At 38.9% G+C, this 16023-nt stretch overlaps 1 protein-coding gene across 14 annotated transcripts in view; it reads right to left on the minus strand.

Moving 5' to 3' along the window:
- apbb2.S (amyloid beta precursor protein binding family B member 2 S homeolog) overlaps positions 1-16023 on the minus strand; it is a 162533-nt gene that overhangs the window by 65202 nt on the left and 81308 nt on the right. For 10 of the 14 annotated variants that reach the window (XM_041579441.1, XM_018243108.2, XM_018243104.2 and 7 more), the window contains one exon: positions 10070-10278. In XM_041579441.1, coding sequence (XP_041435375.1) covers positions 10070-10278 — 209 coding nt within the window. The remainder of the gene's footprint in view (positions 1-10069; positions 10279-16023) is intronic. The other 4 variants (XM_041579436.1, XM_041579443.1, XM_041579442.1 and 1 more) reach the window with 1 other exon arrangement.

Below are 16023 nucleotides of genomic sequence, written 5' to 3' on the forward strand. Positions count from 1 at the left end.
GATAAACAAACAGCTTTTCATTGGAATAACAGTTACAAATAACTTTAAAACCAATGAAATGATTAATGAATGTATACTGGAAAGTCCCTTAGAATTACTCATTTTCTTTCATTTGGATGGAGGTCCCCTTTTATACAATGAAGTATAGAATAAAAATTGTGGTAATCGCCGGGGCAACTAATCTCCCCGAATTGCAGCGTGTGTCTCTGCCCTCTGACATTAGGCTCTTTACTGCTCTATACCTCTAGTGCAATAAGTTGATAACACAAGAAATGCCATTTCACTTTTAATATTTTGTTATACTTTAGTTCCCTTTAAGCAGGATGTCTGCTACCAATGTTGGCATTCAATTCAGTGATTTATGATGGATGTTTAAGCAAACCTGCTCCTGAAATCATGGAACAATATGCATGTGAATGGCGTAAATGCTCAGCATATAAAATACAAAGTACAGGTATGGGATCTGTTATCAGGAAACCTGTTATCCAGAAAGCTCTGAATTACGCAAAGGGCATCTTCCATAGACTCCAAATAATCCAAAATTTGAAAAATAATTTCCCTTTTCTCTGTGTAATAATGAAACAGTACCTTGTACTTAATCCAAACTAAAATATAGCTAATCCTTATTATAAGCAAAACCAGCCTATTGGGTTTATTGACATGATTTTCTAGTAGAATTAAGGCATGACGATCCAAATTACAGAAAGATCTGTTATCTGGAAAACTCCAGATCCCAAGCAATCTGAATAATAGGTCCCATACCTGTATATGTGAAACTAAGATTAAGATCATGAACAAAGAAATTTTATCTATAGAGATCTGGCTGCCAAACAATAATCTCAGATTCACATATTACAACTCGCTATTCTTCAACCAAATTTCCAAGAGCCCAAAAATACAGTCATTATTACAGCATTTTTTGACATTTTCAACATATTTAAACATACAGGTATTGACTTCTATACAGCCTTTGCCAGCTACTTGAATTTAGGGACTGACTCAGAATATACAATATATATATATATATATATATATATATATATATATATATATATATATATATATATATATATATATATATATATAGATATATATATATATATATTAGTTCTTGTGGACGCACACCTTCAGCCAGATCAGAACCCGGGTGCTAGTCGAGGTAGGTTAAATGTAGGTAAGCAAATAGACAGCACTCCAAGGAATATTCACCAGGGTAATATATGCGAAAGAAGTTTTATTGAATCCGACGTTTCAGCTCTATTGCAGAGCTTTCATCAGGGAAGGGAAAACAGAGAATGGTGTCCAGTGAGGGATTTAAAAACGCTATTTTGGCGCCAATGAACGTTGCTATGCAACCAAAACGCGTGGAGATGGGGGGGTGTGACCGCTTGCACCTCGATAGCCGCTCCGCCCACCGAACCTCTGTGTCATAGACACCGCCCACCAATACAGCACCATGGACGGGGCGGTAACCACGCCCACAGTACACCCACTTTAGCAGCTGTCGCTTTCTGGCCACAATATTCAGCTGACACTTAGCCGGGAGACTGGAGATTGCGCTATAGAGGAGTAGGTCACCATGTATAAGCTTGTTTGGCACTGACACTTTCCGCACAGTCCTATGTTGTTTTGGTTGCATAGCAACGTTCATTGGCGCCAAAATAGCGTTTTTAAATCCCTCACTGGACACCATTCTCTGTTTTCCCTTCCCTGATGAAAGCTCTGCAATAGAGCTGAAACGTCGGATTCAATAAAACTTCTTTCGCATATATTACCCTGGTGAATATTCCTTGGAGTGCTGTCTATTTGCTTACCTATATATATATATATATAGATATATAGATATATATATATATTGTAAGGGGCAGATTTATCAAGGGTAGTGGTGGGCGAATTTCGCAGCGAATTTCCACGTTTCGCCATTGCCAAATAAATTTGCGAATTTGGTGCGAAAATTAGAAAAAACTTTGAAGCTGGCGACGGTTCCAACGCCAACGTTTTTTGGTCGCTGGCAACAGTTCAGAAACCGTTGACGATTAATGGACGCCCATTGATTTTAATGAGTGTCCAATGTCGGCTGCGCCAAAGTTGCTGCCGGCGTCAAAATTTGCGTTTCACTAATTTCCCATCACTGATCAAGGGTCGAAGTGAAAATTCAAATTAAAAAAAATTCGAATTTCAAGCTATTTTTTGTGTACTTCGACTCGGGAATAGTCCAAATTCGATTAGAATTTTAAAAAAAATATATTTTTTTTTATTCAAATTTTGAAGTTTTTTTTTTATTCGAAATTCAACCCTTGATACAGTAAATCTGCCCCAAATTATCACAAATTAACCCCTCCAAGGGAGCCAGTCTCACAGTTTGGGAAGCACTGCCCAAGAACATAAAAACTTCTGATTGAAAAGGTTATATGTATTTTATTTTGCTTTTTATTTTGCTTTTTGACAGGCCTGTCAAAAAGAAAGGGTATGAAGTGCTAAGATATGTTCTTGTTGTTTGAGAGGGCACTTAGCAATTCAAGATGAGCATGTACATTTCTATAAATATGATATCACCTAAGGAAACGTCCATTTTTCCATGTGGTCGGTCTGCAGAACGGAGGTAAATTCTATACTTCACATTCACCTTTATGTCAGAAAACATTACATTATGGAAATATGGAAAAGTGCAAAGTCAGCCAAATGTGCTAAATGTCAGCTAAGAGTCATTTGTATTGTTAGAAAAAATAAACAGCTCTGGAGAAAGGAGACAATCTCTCTTATAGCCGGCAAAGGACAAATGAATGGATAATGGGTTTCACCAGGGGCGATCCTGGCCCCTCTGTCGCCTGAGGCAGCAGCAGTTGCTGCTGCCCCCCCTCCCCTGGAAATTCGCTCTTAAAGTACCAGGAGCAGCATTTTTGCTGCCCCTGGTACCTTGTGGGGTGCTGCCACCTGAGGCGACAGCCTCAACTTGCCTCATTGTCGAAGCACCCCTGGGTTTCACCAACAACAAAAAAAAAAAACACTTTGGGAGTTGTGAGCCGTTTAATAATCCTCAATGCTTACATTTTCTACAATGGGCAGAAAGAACACAAAAGTGCTATTGTATTTATAAAAATTAATACATGGTATAAGAATAGAATCAAACATAGAATTTACTCATTTCATATATTATTGTCTGAAGCACAGTTACAAATATTGTTTTAATAGTTTCAGTTGTCTTTAATTTGGGTTGAAAACGTCCAAACCTCCAAATGACCCCCTCTGCATGTTTACAGATACCTAGACAGATCAATATACTCATATATATAAAAATATATATACCAATATCTATTCCAAATTAACTGAAAGATCACAATAATCCTGGGATTTAAATTTAGATTTAATCTGCCATCACTGACATGGGCATTGTACAACCTTGCTGCCCTCACCATAAAGAACCAACTACACTGCTTCAAATGAAAGTTCTGTTCCTCTAGTCTAAAGGGATGGCCTCTTGTTAATTTCTATGTGAAAATAGACCCCCCCCTATCTGTCTATAATGTCCTCTAATGTACAGTACTTGTAAAGAGTAATCATGTCTTCTCACAAGTGTCTTTTGCTGTGACAGCCTTTCTTCAAAGTTTAATTGTTACATTTCTTTTACCAGATTAGTTGCACATATCTAATATCTCTGGCACATTAATATCCTTTTTTAAGGACTGGTGTCCAAAATGTAACTGCATACTCAAAGTGAGGTCTGACTAGAGGCATAAAAAGTGGAAAAAATATTCTTTTATCCCTCAAATTAATGAGCTTGTTTATGCAAAACTGTACTTTATTCGCTTTAGTTGCCACTGACTGGTACAGCCGAGAGTTAACATAGTTTGATAACCGGAAAGATCCCCAAATCCTTCACAACATTACTATTTAGTGAATAAGTAGCATTTCTGCCAAGTGCATAACCTTGCATTTATCAACAGTGAACGTGATTTGTCTGTTTGTCTGCCCAGTAACCATCTGTGTGGTACTGTATTAAGGCTTTAGCAAAGAAAAAAAAAAACAATCCACTCCAACTCCAATGTCTAAGTTTCTACTCAGCTTCTCATAAAAGGAAATTACATCTGTATTCATTGCACAAACAAATATGCTGGCACAAACTCATAGATTTCTAATTTGAAATGTATTTCAGTATTTTATCTCTTACTAAATTAACAGGCCTAGTTTTCACACACAGAACGGGATCCCTTTTTGAATAACTGCATCAGCACCATGCCAAACAGGTCCAGTAAAATTAGCAATTTGCAATCACAGAGCTGAGTTCTTACCCTGGGTTAAATGTCATCAGGTGCTGCAAATTTGTTTATTTTCATGTGTTCTAGCCTCTTAAGGATAGAACTCCAGAGTACAGCTCGAGCCAACACATTGCCATGCGACGAAACGCATATGACGTGTTGGATGTGCTGAAGATACAGGAAGTGAAGGAGAAATTGCAGGCAAGATGTACATTTATCCAACTGTTGGGTGAAAACGCAGCGTACCAGAAGAGGATCGCTCCGTGGTACTCACTGGTATAACCCTGGGCCAGTGCAGTTTTCTGCTGATAGGAGCACCACCCCGGGGTTTCAGGGTTTTCAATCACTTTGGCTCCCCCAAGTGCACAAAGCCTTTCCTTTACCTTTAATGATAATAATAATAACCATAAAAAGCCACATTATTGATTAAAGTCAGCGTGGTCAGAAGCATAGATTCAGTGGTAAAATTATGCATGTTAAATCAAACCTCAGAACACTGATCATTGCTACTGTATCTAACAGTTGAGTACATTGAGAATGAAAGATGCTTTGATAGCCATACAAATACTAAGATAAATTAGCTTTTATTAGCCTATTTTTTAATTTTTACACTACAGAAAATACACAATCAAAAAAGAACTTTTTAAGGAAACATCAACATTTCTTTCCTGTTGGAGTCTGGCCATCAACTAATTCAAATGTTCTCCTCTTCCTTCTAGATTCCTTATGATAAAAGCAGGAAGCACATTAAGGAAGCTCAGCTATGCCGGGAAGGAATATGTTTCAGTGTGGCAGATATAGTACTGTGCATATTAGGAACACAGTAACCTTCAATGCATTAAGCCAGAATTTTGAATAACAGGATATGAAGCACACCATTCTCAGGCTAAACTATTTAAAAATCCTCCTTTATTTTCATATAGAACAGGGAGAACAATAGGAGAAATGGTATCCAAAAAAGTCCTAAAAAAAGATAGGAATATTGGATTATTGGCACCCCTAAAATATGGCACTTTTGTATGTGGAGATTGTGCACACTGTAATGGAATCATACGTGGGGAGACGATAACACACCCAACAAAAGGTTTTCCCATTAGGATTAATGGGCACTTTACATGTAATAGTAAGGAAGTAATCTATATGTTAAAATGCCCATGTGGATTAACATATATAGGGCAGACGAGTAGATCCATTAAGACTCGGTTAAATGAACATAAAAGCAAAATAAGAAATTATACAGCAAAGCTGGAAGAAACAAATAAACAGGAAGAAAAGAAAGACAGAATCTCTGAATTATCAGTAGCCAAACATTTTTTTCACAGTAAACACACAGTGTCGCAGTTAAGATGGACAATATTAGAGCAAGTAAGTTCTGTCAGAGCAGGTAACATACAGAAACAGTTACTAAGAAAAGAGGCAGTGTGGATAAAACGACTAGATTCTCTAATGCCGATGGGATTAAATTAAAATTTTAGTTTGCAATGTTTTTTATAACTGAATAATGTAAGACTTTGATATTGGATTAATTTGTATGATGTACTAACTGTATTAACTGGTTTTAAAATTAAGATGAATTATTTATTTATGTATTACAGGTATTAAATTATGTACCTATAATGAATTGAGAGTGTATGGAATAAGGACTTTTTGTACTAAGATGTTAAGGGGTTAATGAAGTTGGTGAACGGTCACATGATGTAAGGGGCACTTAAAGCATGAGGTTCACTGTGTGTGTAATGCACCTGAGGAAGGGGTTTTCCCCCGAAAGATTGTGTGTGAAATTCCGCTGAAATAAAATGTTTTAAGGGCAAAGCCTGAGGATGGTGTGCTTCATATCCTGTTATTCAAGATAAGGAATTTGGCTGACTTGGAGGCAGCTTGGGAGTGGATGCACCCTGAAAAAAGTAAGTGGTGTGCTGAAGAAAAATCGTATTAAGCCAGAATTTGTCAAATGCATCAAGTTATTCTTGAAAACTGTATTCTAGATTTTCGGTTTGGTGTTAATAACCCTGACCTTTGCAACTGAAGTGGGGAGGGGCGAAGCTTCTCAGTTACTTGTTTGGGGGTAAGTGTATAAAATCATCAATTAGGAAGTCCTTATGACCCAGTTGCCAAATATAACACCAAAGCTGACAGATTCATGGTGCTTTGGGCCCAACGAAACAGACAGACAGAGAATTCAAGGCTTTGGGGAACGTGATAGATCATTTCTAATTGTTTGTACCAGTGTCGAACTGGAACACCAGGGGCCCACCCAAAAACCTTAGACCAGGGGCCCACCAAGGAACCATAGACCAGGGGTTCAATCTCAGCACTATTATTATTATTCTCCTCACTCAACCTCTATTCTCCTAGTCTTTATTCTTTACATACTATAATCTATTATTCCATCTATTTAGCCTCTTTGTTCTCAAAGAAATAGGAAATGGCCATGAAATAGGCCAAATCCTTAGCAGCACAAGGGCCCCCTGACACCTGGGCCCACCGGGAGTTTTCCTGGTATCCTGGTGGGCCAGTCCGACACTGGTTTATACAAATTTTGACCACATCAAGGTTTATATTAAAAGAATGGTTGACCTTTACTTAACTTTTAGTATGCTATAAATAGCCTATTTCTAGCAACTTTGCAATTGGTTCACTCCTGAATCTATAAGCTAATAACACCTGTAAATTATTTAGAATTTAAATTAATTTAGTATCTACAATCAGGTGACTGATAGCAGCTTCTCTTCCAGTAGCACAATTGACTCAACCTGCAAAGAGCCAGCAGTAACTCCATTTTATTTATATTTTCCCCATAAGCTTACATGTACTTATTGTGCTGACAATGGCTACTATCAGAGCAGACCCTTACAGCCTTCCTAAAAATACATTCAAATATATATTTATTAAGCACTGGGCACCTTCTAGATTTAGTTACCCGAAACATTAAATTATTATTATTATTTTTTGATTTGTATAGAATAGGTATAATATAGAATTAGGCTGTCATCCTTAACCACTGGAGAGCAGGTACTAGATTTTCATTTAGGGTAATGCCATAAGCCTAGGAAAGAAGCTCAAAGGGTGCCAAGATGCCTTCAATAAAGTCTTAAGGGTTAGGGCAACAGAGTGTGCCTTACTGATTTTGGCCTCAGAAGACACAATATTGAACGGTGCAATTATTTGCCCATTTATGAGCGGGAACAACCGTACCTTAGGAATGTGACTCAAGCCTTAGTCTCAGCCTAAAGTTGGTTAAATGCCTCTCCTTCCAGGCATTGATTCACTTCCCATGAGATGTACACCAATCACGCAGCCCTGAAGGGTATTATAAATGTAGTGGAAATCTCCAAAAACAATACATAATCAATTAGCTTCTCTTATTTTTGTATACTGTTAAATAATTACTTCCAATGCACAATTGATTTCTGCTCAGTAACGATTACTGTGACGGAGCCCCCAAAGGTACAGTTGAGGTTTAATGATTATTTAAATATTAAAAATTAATTATAGAACTATAAATATACATTCAATAAAGTTGTATGTATTTGTATGTATTAAACACAGTATCTCTGTTCTCTAAGTCAGTTCTCCTCCAGGTCTGTGACTCAACTGGCTTCTGCTACACTGTTTTAGAAGTCAGAACCAGCAGAGCAGAGACTATAAATAGCCAGTCAGATACTGCTTTCAGTAGAAATAACATTTATAAATAAATTTAAAACCAAAGATAATTTTTAATTCATGTAAACTGGAGAATCGATTAGAATTATTTTCTTATTATTATGCAAAAGCAAGTTTTGGGTGGGGATCCCCTTTAATGCTTAAAAGCCATATAAAAGTGGCACGGGTGCAAATAAACAGCACTGGAAAGCAAAGCACACTATGCTCACTTAAACAATAGAACAATTCACTTAGAGGCACATTTGACAAAGGTCACATTTTTAAAAAGTTTTTAAAAACTACCCTAAACTCCCATAAATTCGACCAATCGAAATTTATTGAAAAAAAAAAATCAAATTTTTTAAACTCGGATCAATGAATTTGATTCGAATTTTAAAAACTCGATTCGAGTTTTTTCTCAGAAAAAAACCTGAATGTCAGGAAGGCTGCAAACAACTCCCAATCTGATCCCTGGATCTCTCCCATTGACTTAAAAAGCAATTTGGCAGGTTTTAGGTGGCAAAGTCGAATTCGAATTCTTAAAAGGCCAGAGCATGATAAATCTCGAAAATCAAATTTAAATTTTTTTTAAAAAAATGTAATTGAAATTGAATAATTCCCTAGCCAAATTTGAAGGCTTTGACCATAAAAAACCGAAAATTTTAAAATTTTCAATTCGACCCCATTTTACAGAGTTTGCCACACACAACTCTAAAGGCATACCATTGGATTGTAACCTGCCTGTCTAACCCACTTAGTTAACCCATTACTTTATAACATATGATTCTGGCTTAGAGCATGTCCAGACAAGCATTTTTCCCTGTGCTTAGTGTAATGGGGTTATTTACTAAACTCCGAATGCAAAAATCATTAAAAATTGGTATTTTTCTTTTTATAAAACCTGACTTTTAAAAAATCATGAACTTCTTGGAAATGTATTAAATCCCGAGGATGGAAAAGTCCAAATCAGAAAATCCGGCATCTCAGATCTGTCGAGGTTAGATATAAGTCAATGGGAGAAGTCCCACATGAAAGATCCTAAAAAATCTTGAAAATCGGATGAAAAATCAGAAAAGAACTTGAAAATCAGATTTTTTTCCGCAAAGCAAATTTTTGGGAAAATGTAATAATAAATAAGCGCAAAAAACAGGAGCAAATTTGATGGGAGTTTGTAGCAGAAAATATTGAGATAAATTCAAACTTTGATAAATAACCCCCCAAATGTGTTCAGCCACAAGAGAGCGCAGGAAGGAAAGCAGACTATTAATTTAAAGGGGCAAGTACTGACACAAGTGCTGAAGCAAGTGGAATGAAACATGCTGCTTTACACCTGCGATCGGCACTTACATGCTTCTATATTAGTACGGGCCCATAAAGAAGAGTCCACTGCATTCCTTCCTGCTCTCCCCTGCATCTGAACGCATTTAAATTGAACACAGAGGAGACCAGGGAAAAGAGTTTGTTGGGACGAGCCCTTAGGATGCAGAAGCCACAAATATGTTCAGTTTTTGGAATCTCTCTCTTGGACTGCTGCAACCCTCTCAGTTGCCTTTTAGCAAACCCCTCACCTAACGATCAAGCTGACAATAAAACTTCAGGTCCAAAATTGGTAAAATTCAGTTTTTGTGGGTTGCAATATGTCTCCTCAAATATGTTTGCATAAGCAATGGCAGGTACCTTCCCTTGTGGTAGAACAAGGCATTTAAAAGAAAACACAGAACCCAATTCTAGGTATCTACATTCTTCCTCCCAGGTCCGGACTGAGAATTAAAATAGGCCCTGGCATTTGAGGTACACAGAGGCCCAATAAGCCTACACAGAGGCCCAAACAGCTCCCACCACCAGCCCACTAAATACTGACTTTCTATGGAACCTTATAACAGCCCCTCTGGCATTTGTCAGAACCCACAGATTGCGAGTCCGGGCCTGCTTCCTCCGATTAACGGCATTCACACAAGGAAGATGGCCATGGTGCTTGCTCTACCTTAGCATACTAAATCAGCATTTAAACAGTGGCCATAATGTAAATGTATGGCTATGTTATAAGTATAACTTAAAATAGGAATCATCTGTGCACAAACAGCCAACTAAGCTCCACTAGGGCAGCCATACTTAGTAATAGGGCAGTTGATTTCATAAGAACATGCTAGAAATGCAACTGTAAGTTGTACCTCATATTCTGGTGTGGGGGATGAGGTGACAGAGCTAAGTGATCCCTTGCTTGAGGCTGGGAGATCTGTAGGTGCTGACTCAGGGTGCTCCCACTGAGTTGCTCCAGTCGGTATATGCCAGTAGTAGATGCCAGCAATATCACTGATTTTCTTCCAGCCAGGTGGCAGGTCTGGATCAGTTTGAAAAGAGTGGTCGCTCCATATATCTGCTGTGAAATATAAAGAAAGAAGGAATCAGAACACCAAATTAGCCATCGTGTTAATTGGATATTGTTACATTACAGCTTTCTCCCTAATTTCCAAGGACAGTACTTTGTTTAACTCCTGGTCCCTGGAAATGCACCTTTCTTCAATGGTGATTCAATGGTGCAAGTCTGGCGCAAGAGGTAACGTTCAGTAAAATCCGCATTTTAGTGAATTCGCCTGAGAGCAACTTTACCAGGCGTAAGGGAGCGAATTACCGCTAGAGTCTATCTCCTTCACTAGCGAAGTTATGCTGTGCCCGTTAGTAAATTGGCAAAGTAACAAAATTACTTCTCGCTAGCGAATTTTCGCTAACATTAGTCACTTCGCCCTTTAGTAAATCCCCTATAGGAGCTAACAGATATGATGCCTCCTTAAGCACAATTTTCAGATGCACAAAATGTACCTGAAAATGATGACAAATAAGAACTTAAACTGTGACAAGAGCAAGCAGAGACTCAGTGAGTTTATAGGACAATATAAGGAAAGGCTAACTACAAACCAGTCAAGCCGAGCTATCAAACTTGACACTAGGAAAAATATTTTTTAAAGAAATGGAATAGAAAATAAAAATGACCACTAATATGAATGATGGAGTTATCTGGATAATTAGTTATTTAAAGAACCGTTAAATGCAAGAAGGATTAATGTTTTCTGGGAAACTGGAAAACACTGCTTAAAATAAAAAGGAATGTTCCACGTCTGAAATGACTTTTAATGGAGGCTTAAAATAGGCATTTTTGTCTTAAAACATTAATGAAGTGTTAGAACTATGCCAAACTATTCTATTTTATCCTTATAAGCTTGCTAGCAATGAAAGGCACAAGTGGAAGAAAACTACACACAGTGGTCACAATCTCCCTCTCTATATATATTTTCCCAAAAGCACCATTCTATTCTGTATTGCATACACTTTTATGTATTAATAACATCCAGTTCTTTACTATACAACTGGAGAAAGGACTTGGCCCTACAATGTTTTGCTTTGCCCCAGTATAACTTCCGGTAAATCAGACTAAAATGACCAGGTCTCCTTGTTGATAGTTGTGCTCTAAGCCATGAAGCTAAAGGTGGCCATACACGGGCAGATAAAGCTGCCGATATCGGTCATTTAGTCCAATTTGGCAGCTTATCTGCCCGTGTATGGGGGCTTCCGACGGGTCTTCCCGATCGATATCGATAGGGAAGGTTTGATTTTTACCCGACCGACCCGTCGGAGCCCCTTGGCGTATCGTAATTATATCGTCCGACCATATGGCCGAACGTTCGAATTACTTCCGATATAGCCATGCCGTTAGTGGCATATCGGGGAAAGATCCGCTCGTTTGGCAATGTCGCCAAAAAAACGGATTTTTGAGTCTATGGCCAGCTTTAGACAGCATTATTTTTCAGTGGGTACAATAAATGAATCCCATGTCACAAAGAGTAAGCAACACTATCCCACAGTAACCAACAGCTAGATATTTTCAAGTCTAAGAGAGAGAGATCCGCTCGTTTGGTGACACCTTGAGGTGGGCAATATCGGGCTGATCCGATTGTGGACCCTAGGGCCCAACGATCGGATCCTAAGGAATAGTAATGGGCGGTCGGATCGTGGAACCGCATCAACGAATAGACGCAGCCGCGATCCGAAGGAATTTTTCGTCCCATCCAATCGAGGGCCAGATCTCGATTGGAGAAGCCCATCGGGGGGCCCAAAACGCGGGCCAATAAGCTGCCGACACGGTCTGTCGGCAGCTTTTATCGACCTGTGTATGGCCACCTTATGGCAGTTGAATAAATAAAAGTAATACTTTCTGGGTATGGAACACGACACAGCACTCTAGCTTGAAAGGGCATGGCACTCTAATGTTTAACGTACTGGAGATCTCCAGTATATAAGTAGAATAATAAAGCACTTGAACAGGAGTAAAACAGATAAACCTTGCACTAGTGTACAAGCAAACTCCAGGTTTTTTTTATAATGTGTTTGCCTTGCAGTGTGGCTCTGTGTGTTTCACCGATAGTAACGTGTGTTAAATGAGGTATCCCTTAGGAAACAAAGATCAACACAGAACACTATACAAACTGGTCTTTATTTTGGTCAGAGTCGGCACATACTCAGTGGGGAACATTAATGAGACCAATTTTATTAAATACTTAACTCTGATGGTGTAAAAAAATGATATACTGTATATGGCACACGGCTTCAAAAATGTTACCAAGGTTCACGGTAAAGTAGACATAGAATTCAATTCACACAAACAACGGGACTTTTATAACATTAGAAAATGTGTATTAAACACATACAGTCAAAATGTATGAGTAAGTGCCCACCTTTGGCACAAAACGTGTCAGGCTTGAATATGTCCAAATAAAGATTTTTCTACTTTTTATATATCATCTGGGCTTCTTTTTCAACTAACAATAAGTCTATCCTGTTTATGTTTTTCGTTTGATTTTACTCATGGCCCTTAAACTGGGGGTCTACTTGGGATTAGACTACTGTGAAGGACTTTGATTTTAAGGAATAAAATCATTTGGAATTCCCGTTGATTTTTGGATTATGTTTAATCAGTAGAAGTACACACCACAGCTATATAGTTATTTAATTAGAATCAGATGGCAGAAAAATTAACTGTAACACTTCCAAACTGAAAATAAGCAACATTGTAGAGTGCCTCTTTATTAACCTTAGATACAATTTTTTTGATATCCCTTTAGGAAATAGTCTCTACTGCCTGCATTAGGACTCTCTCCAATAAAATTCAACTTGATTGTTTTAATTCAATAATAATATATTATGCAGACTTTTTGTTTCACACCTCATCTTTTGGTCAACATTTGTACAGGCCAACCTTGGCTTAAAATAAGGGTTCCAAAGCTCTCTCTGATGATTCTACACACTGGACCCTAACACTGGACCTCCTTGGGGGCAGCCCCGCAGAATGAGAAAAATGTTACATTGTTTCTATTTGTTTTAGTACTTTTATACAATTTCTGGATACTCTGAAGTCTGGTTGAAAGTAGAAATAAAACGCTGAGCTTGTATTTCTGTTCTTTTAACTGACTCTTAAATGGAACAGAGCAATCTCATATTCAGCAGTATAAAGGTTTCCCTTGAGCTGCCATTTCTGTTGAGCAGACATGAGGACTGTCAGCAAACAGAAAGTACCCAGCACAGGTGCTCAAAATAGCCCATGAGGATTCAGCCTACCGGTATGATAACACATGAATAATAACGAAGGATCATATTTTTACCATGATAAAAAAGCTAAGAGTAAAATCTAAGAATAAAAACATGTTTTTTTAAACAGTACTTTCATTTTGCTGCATGGATGAAGGCATTCAAATGGGTTGTTCACCTTTAAAGGAGAAGTAAAGGTTAAAACTAAGTGAGCCTTATCAGAAAGGTCCACCAGTAAACCCTCAAAGTAATGCTGCTCTGAGTCCTCTGTCAAAAGAAACAGCATTTCTTTCCTTCTATTGTGTACACATGGGCTTCTGTATCAGACTTCCTGCCTTCAGCTTAAACCTCCTTGCCCCGGGTGTGAGCATGCTCAGTTTGCTCCTCTCCCCCCTTCTCTGCTGCAATCTGAGCCCAGAGCTATAAGTGAGCAGGGAGAGACTCGGGCAGGAAGTGATGTCACACCAAGCTAATACTGCAGCTGCTATCCTAAACAAACAGAGAGCTTCTAGAGCTTTTTACTCAGGTATGGTAAAGCATTCTACAGAATAAATATAGCATTCTAGCTTGCACTATTGTGGCTAATCTATTGGCAATAAAATGTCTGTAGCTTTCCTTCTCCTTAAGCTTCTAGTATAATGTAGAGGGTGATATTCTGAGATAATTTGCAATTGATTTTCTTCTTTTATTATTTGTGTTTTTTTAATGAAGGTCAATTAAAAAGTTGCTTATAATTAACCCCTCCCGGGGGCGTAACTATAGAGGAAGCAGACTCTGCGTCCTGTAGGGGGGCCAGGAGGTATAGGGGCCCCACGAGGCCCTAATTCATATACAGTTTCAATAAATATTGTTAAAAAACATCAACTGCTAAACATTTTGGGGCCTGAAAAAGAATTTGCTGTGGGGCCCAGTAATATCTACTTACACCCATGGCCCTTCCATAACATACTAAATGTAAGCTCAGCCTTGACGTGGCGTAAACTTACATATTTTGACCAAAGTGTGGTACCAACACCTCATTTTTTGTGAATTATTTTTAAAGGCAAACCATGCGCTGGCAATTTTCTCTTTCTCCCCCTCTTTAAAGATGTAAAACCTCTGCCTGCTGAACTAATAAACATACTACAATTGGAATAACCTGGACTCTCAAGAATGTTGACTGATATATACAAAGTTACATTTAGGTCAGTTACATTTAGATCAGTTACATTTTAGACAAGGCTATCAATTATGACTTTTTCAGTGATCATATGCTTTGAAGAGATTTGCTCATGCTTAGCAGGCGCTGATTATTGACCATGGGTGCTAACAGGTAGGTTACTATGAGGTGCACAATATCGAAGTCATATTATACCTCCCTGTTAAAGGTTAAGAATAAGAATAGGCTTAGTCAAGCTTAGTATCCCCTGAAATTGACCAAGAACAATATATATGTATATAGTATTGGGTCTGGTCCCAACCATGGCAGAATTGTACTGGTCTGACCAATAGGCGCAGGGAACTCATACAATTGCAGGGAAGCAGAAGAAGGGATACTGACACTTCTGGGGTCAGCAAACCGCCCTTTCACAGTACTACATACATTTGCCAGGAATCAGAAGATTGCGGTTAATCAAAAGCCCAATGTGGTGGTTTTCAAAGAAGGTTTGGCCCACTTGAATGTATATTATTCTTAATACTCTTAATGCTAGAGCACATTCTATCTTACTGTGAGAGCCACAGGTTGGGAATTCCCTGTGCTAAGCCCTGTGGGCCCTCTACCTGTTCCATAAAAGAATTCCTCCTGATTCGCCTTGTGCCTTAATGGATTTACAGCATTGCGAAGTATATCTTTCAATAATTAAACAGATGCATAATAAAACTTTCATGCCAGTGCTAGAAGTTGAGAATCTTGCACTAAGTCCTCTGTGGCAGCGTTCATATTTCTGGCTAACAGATGCTACGGCCCACACAGAAATTCCTGCTCTGAATTCCCTATATGGAGGGGGGGGAGCTGCTACCTACCCTGGTAATTAAGAATGACGATGGTCAGCATACAGGATCCTGGCACAGCAGAAACATTAGGAACAGCTCACAGGCAAACAAGGCAACACTAAAGCTCTATTTTTGGTAACACTGCTCATCATTGAGCGAGAAATAAACAGAGATAGAAAGGGAATGCTCCCTGCTTTGCTGTGTGATGGGGTCGTCATAGCAACAGAAAGTGCAGCTCCCATGCAGATATCAGTGAAATCATCCCTTGGTGGGAGGGGATACACTGAGCTGAAAGAGTAGAATTTAGGAATACCTGATGGTAGTGATGTGCGGGACCCAAGGGCAGGTTCGGGTCGACCTTGCACTGCTCCTTGCTGGTGGCGGGTTGAACTCTTCTCCTGCTCTCGCCGCCCGCCACCTTCAAATACCGGCATCCGACTTCCGGTTTTATAGTCTCGCGTCTGCTCGCCCGCCCCTTTTGTGACGTCATTGTGACGTCATCAGCGTGGTGACGCGGGTCTATAAAAGGACCCCGGAAGCGCGGGTGTGGGCGGGCGCGGGCTGCAGCAGG

Source organism: Xenopus laevis, chromosome 1S (assembly GCF_017654675.1).
Source record: "Xenopus laevis strain J_2021 chromosome 1S, Xenopus_laevis_v10.1, whole genome shotgun sequence".
In the NCBI taxonomy this organism is placed as follows: Eukaryota; Metazoa; Chordata; class Amphibia; order Anura; family Pipidae; genus Xenopus; species Xenopus laevis.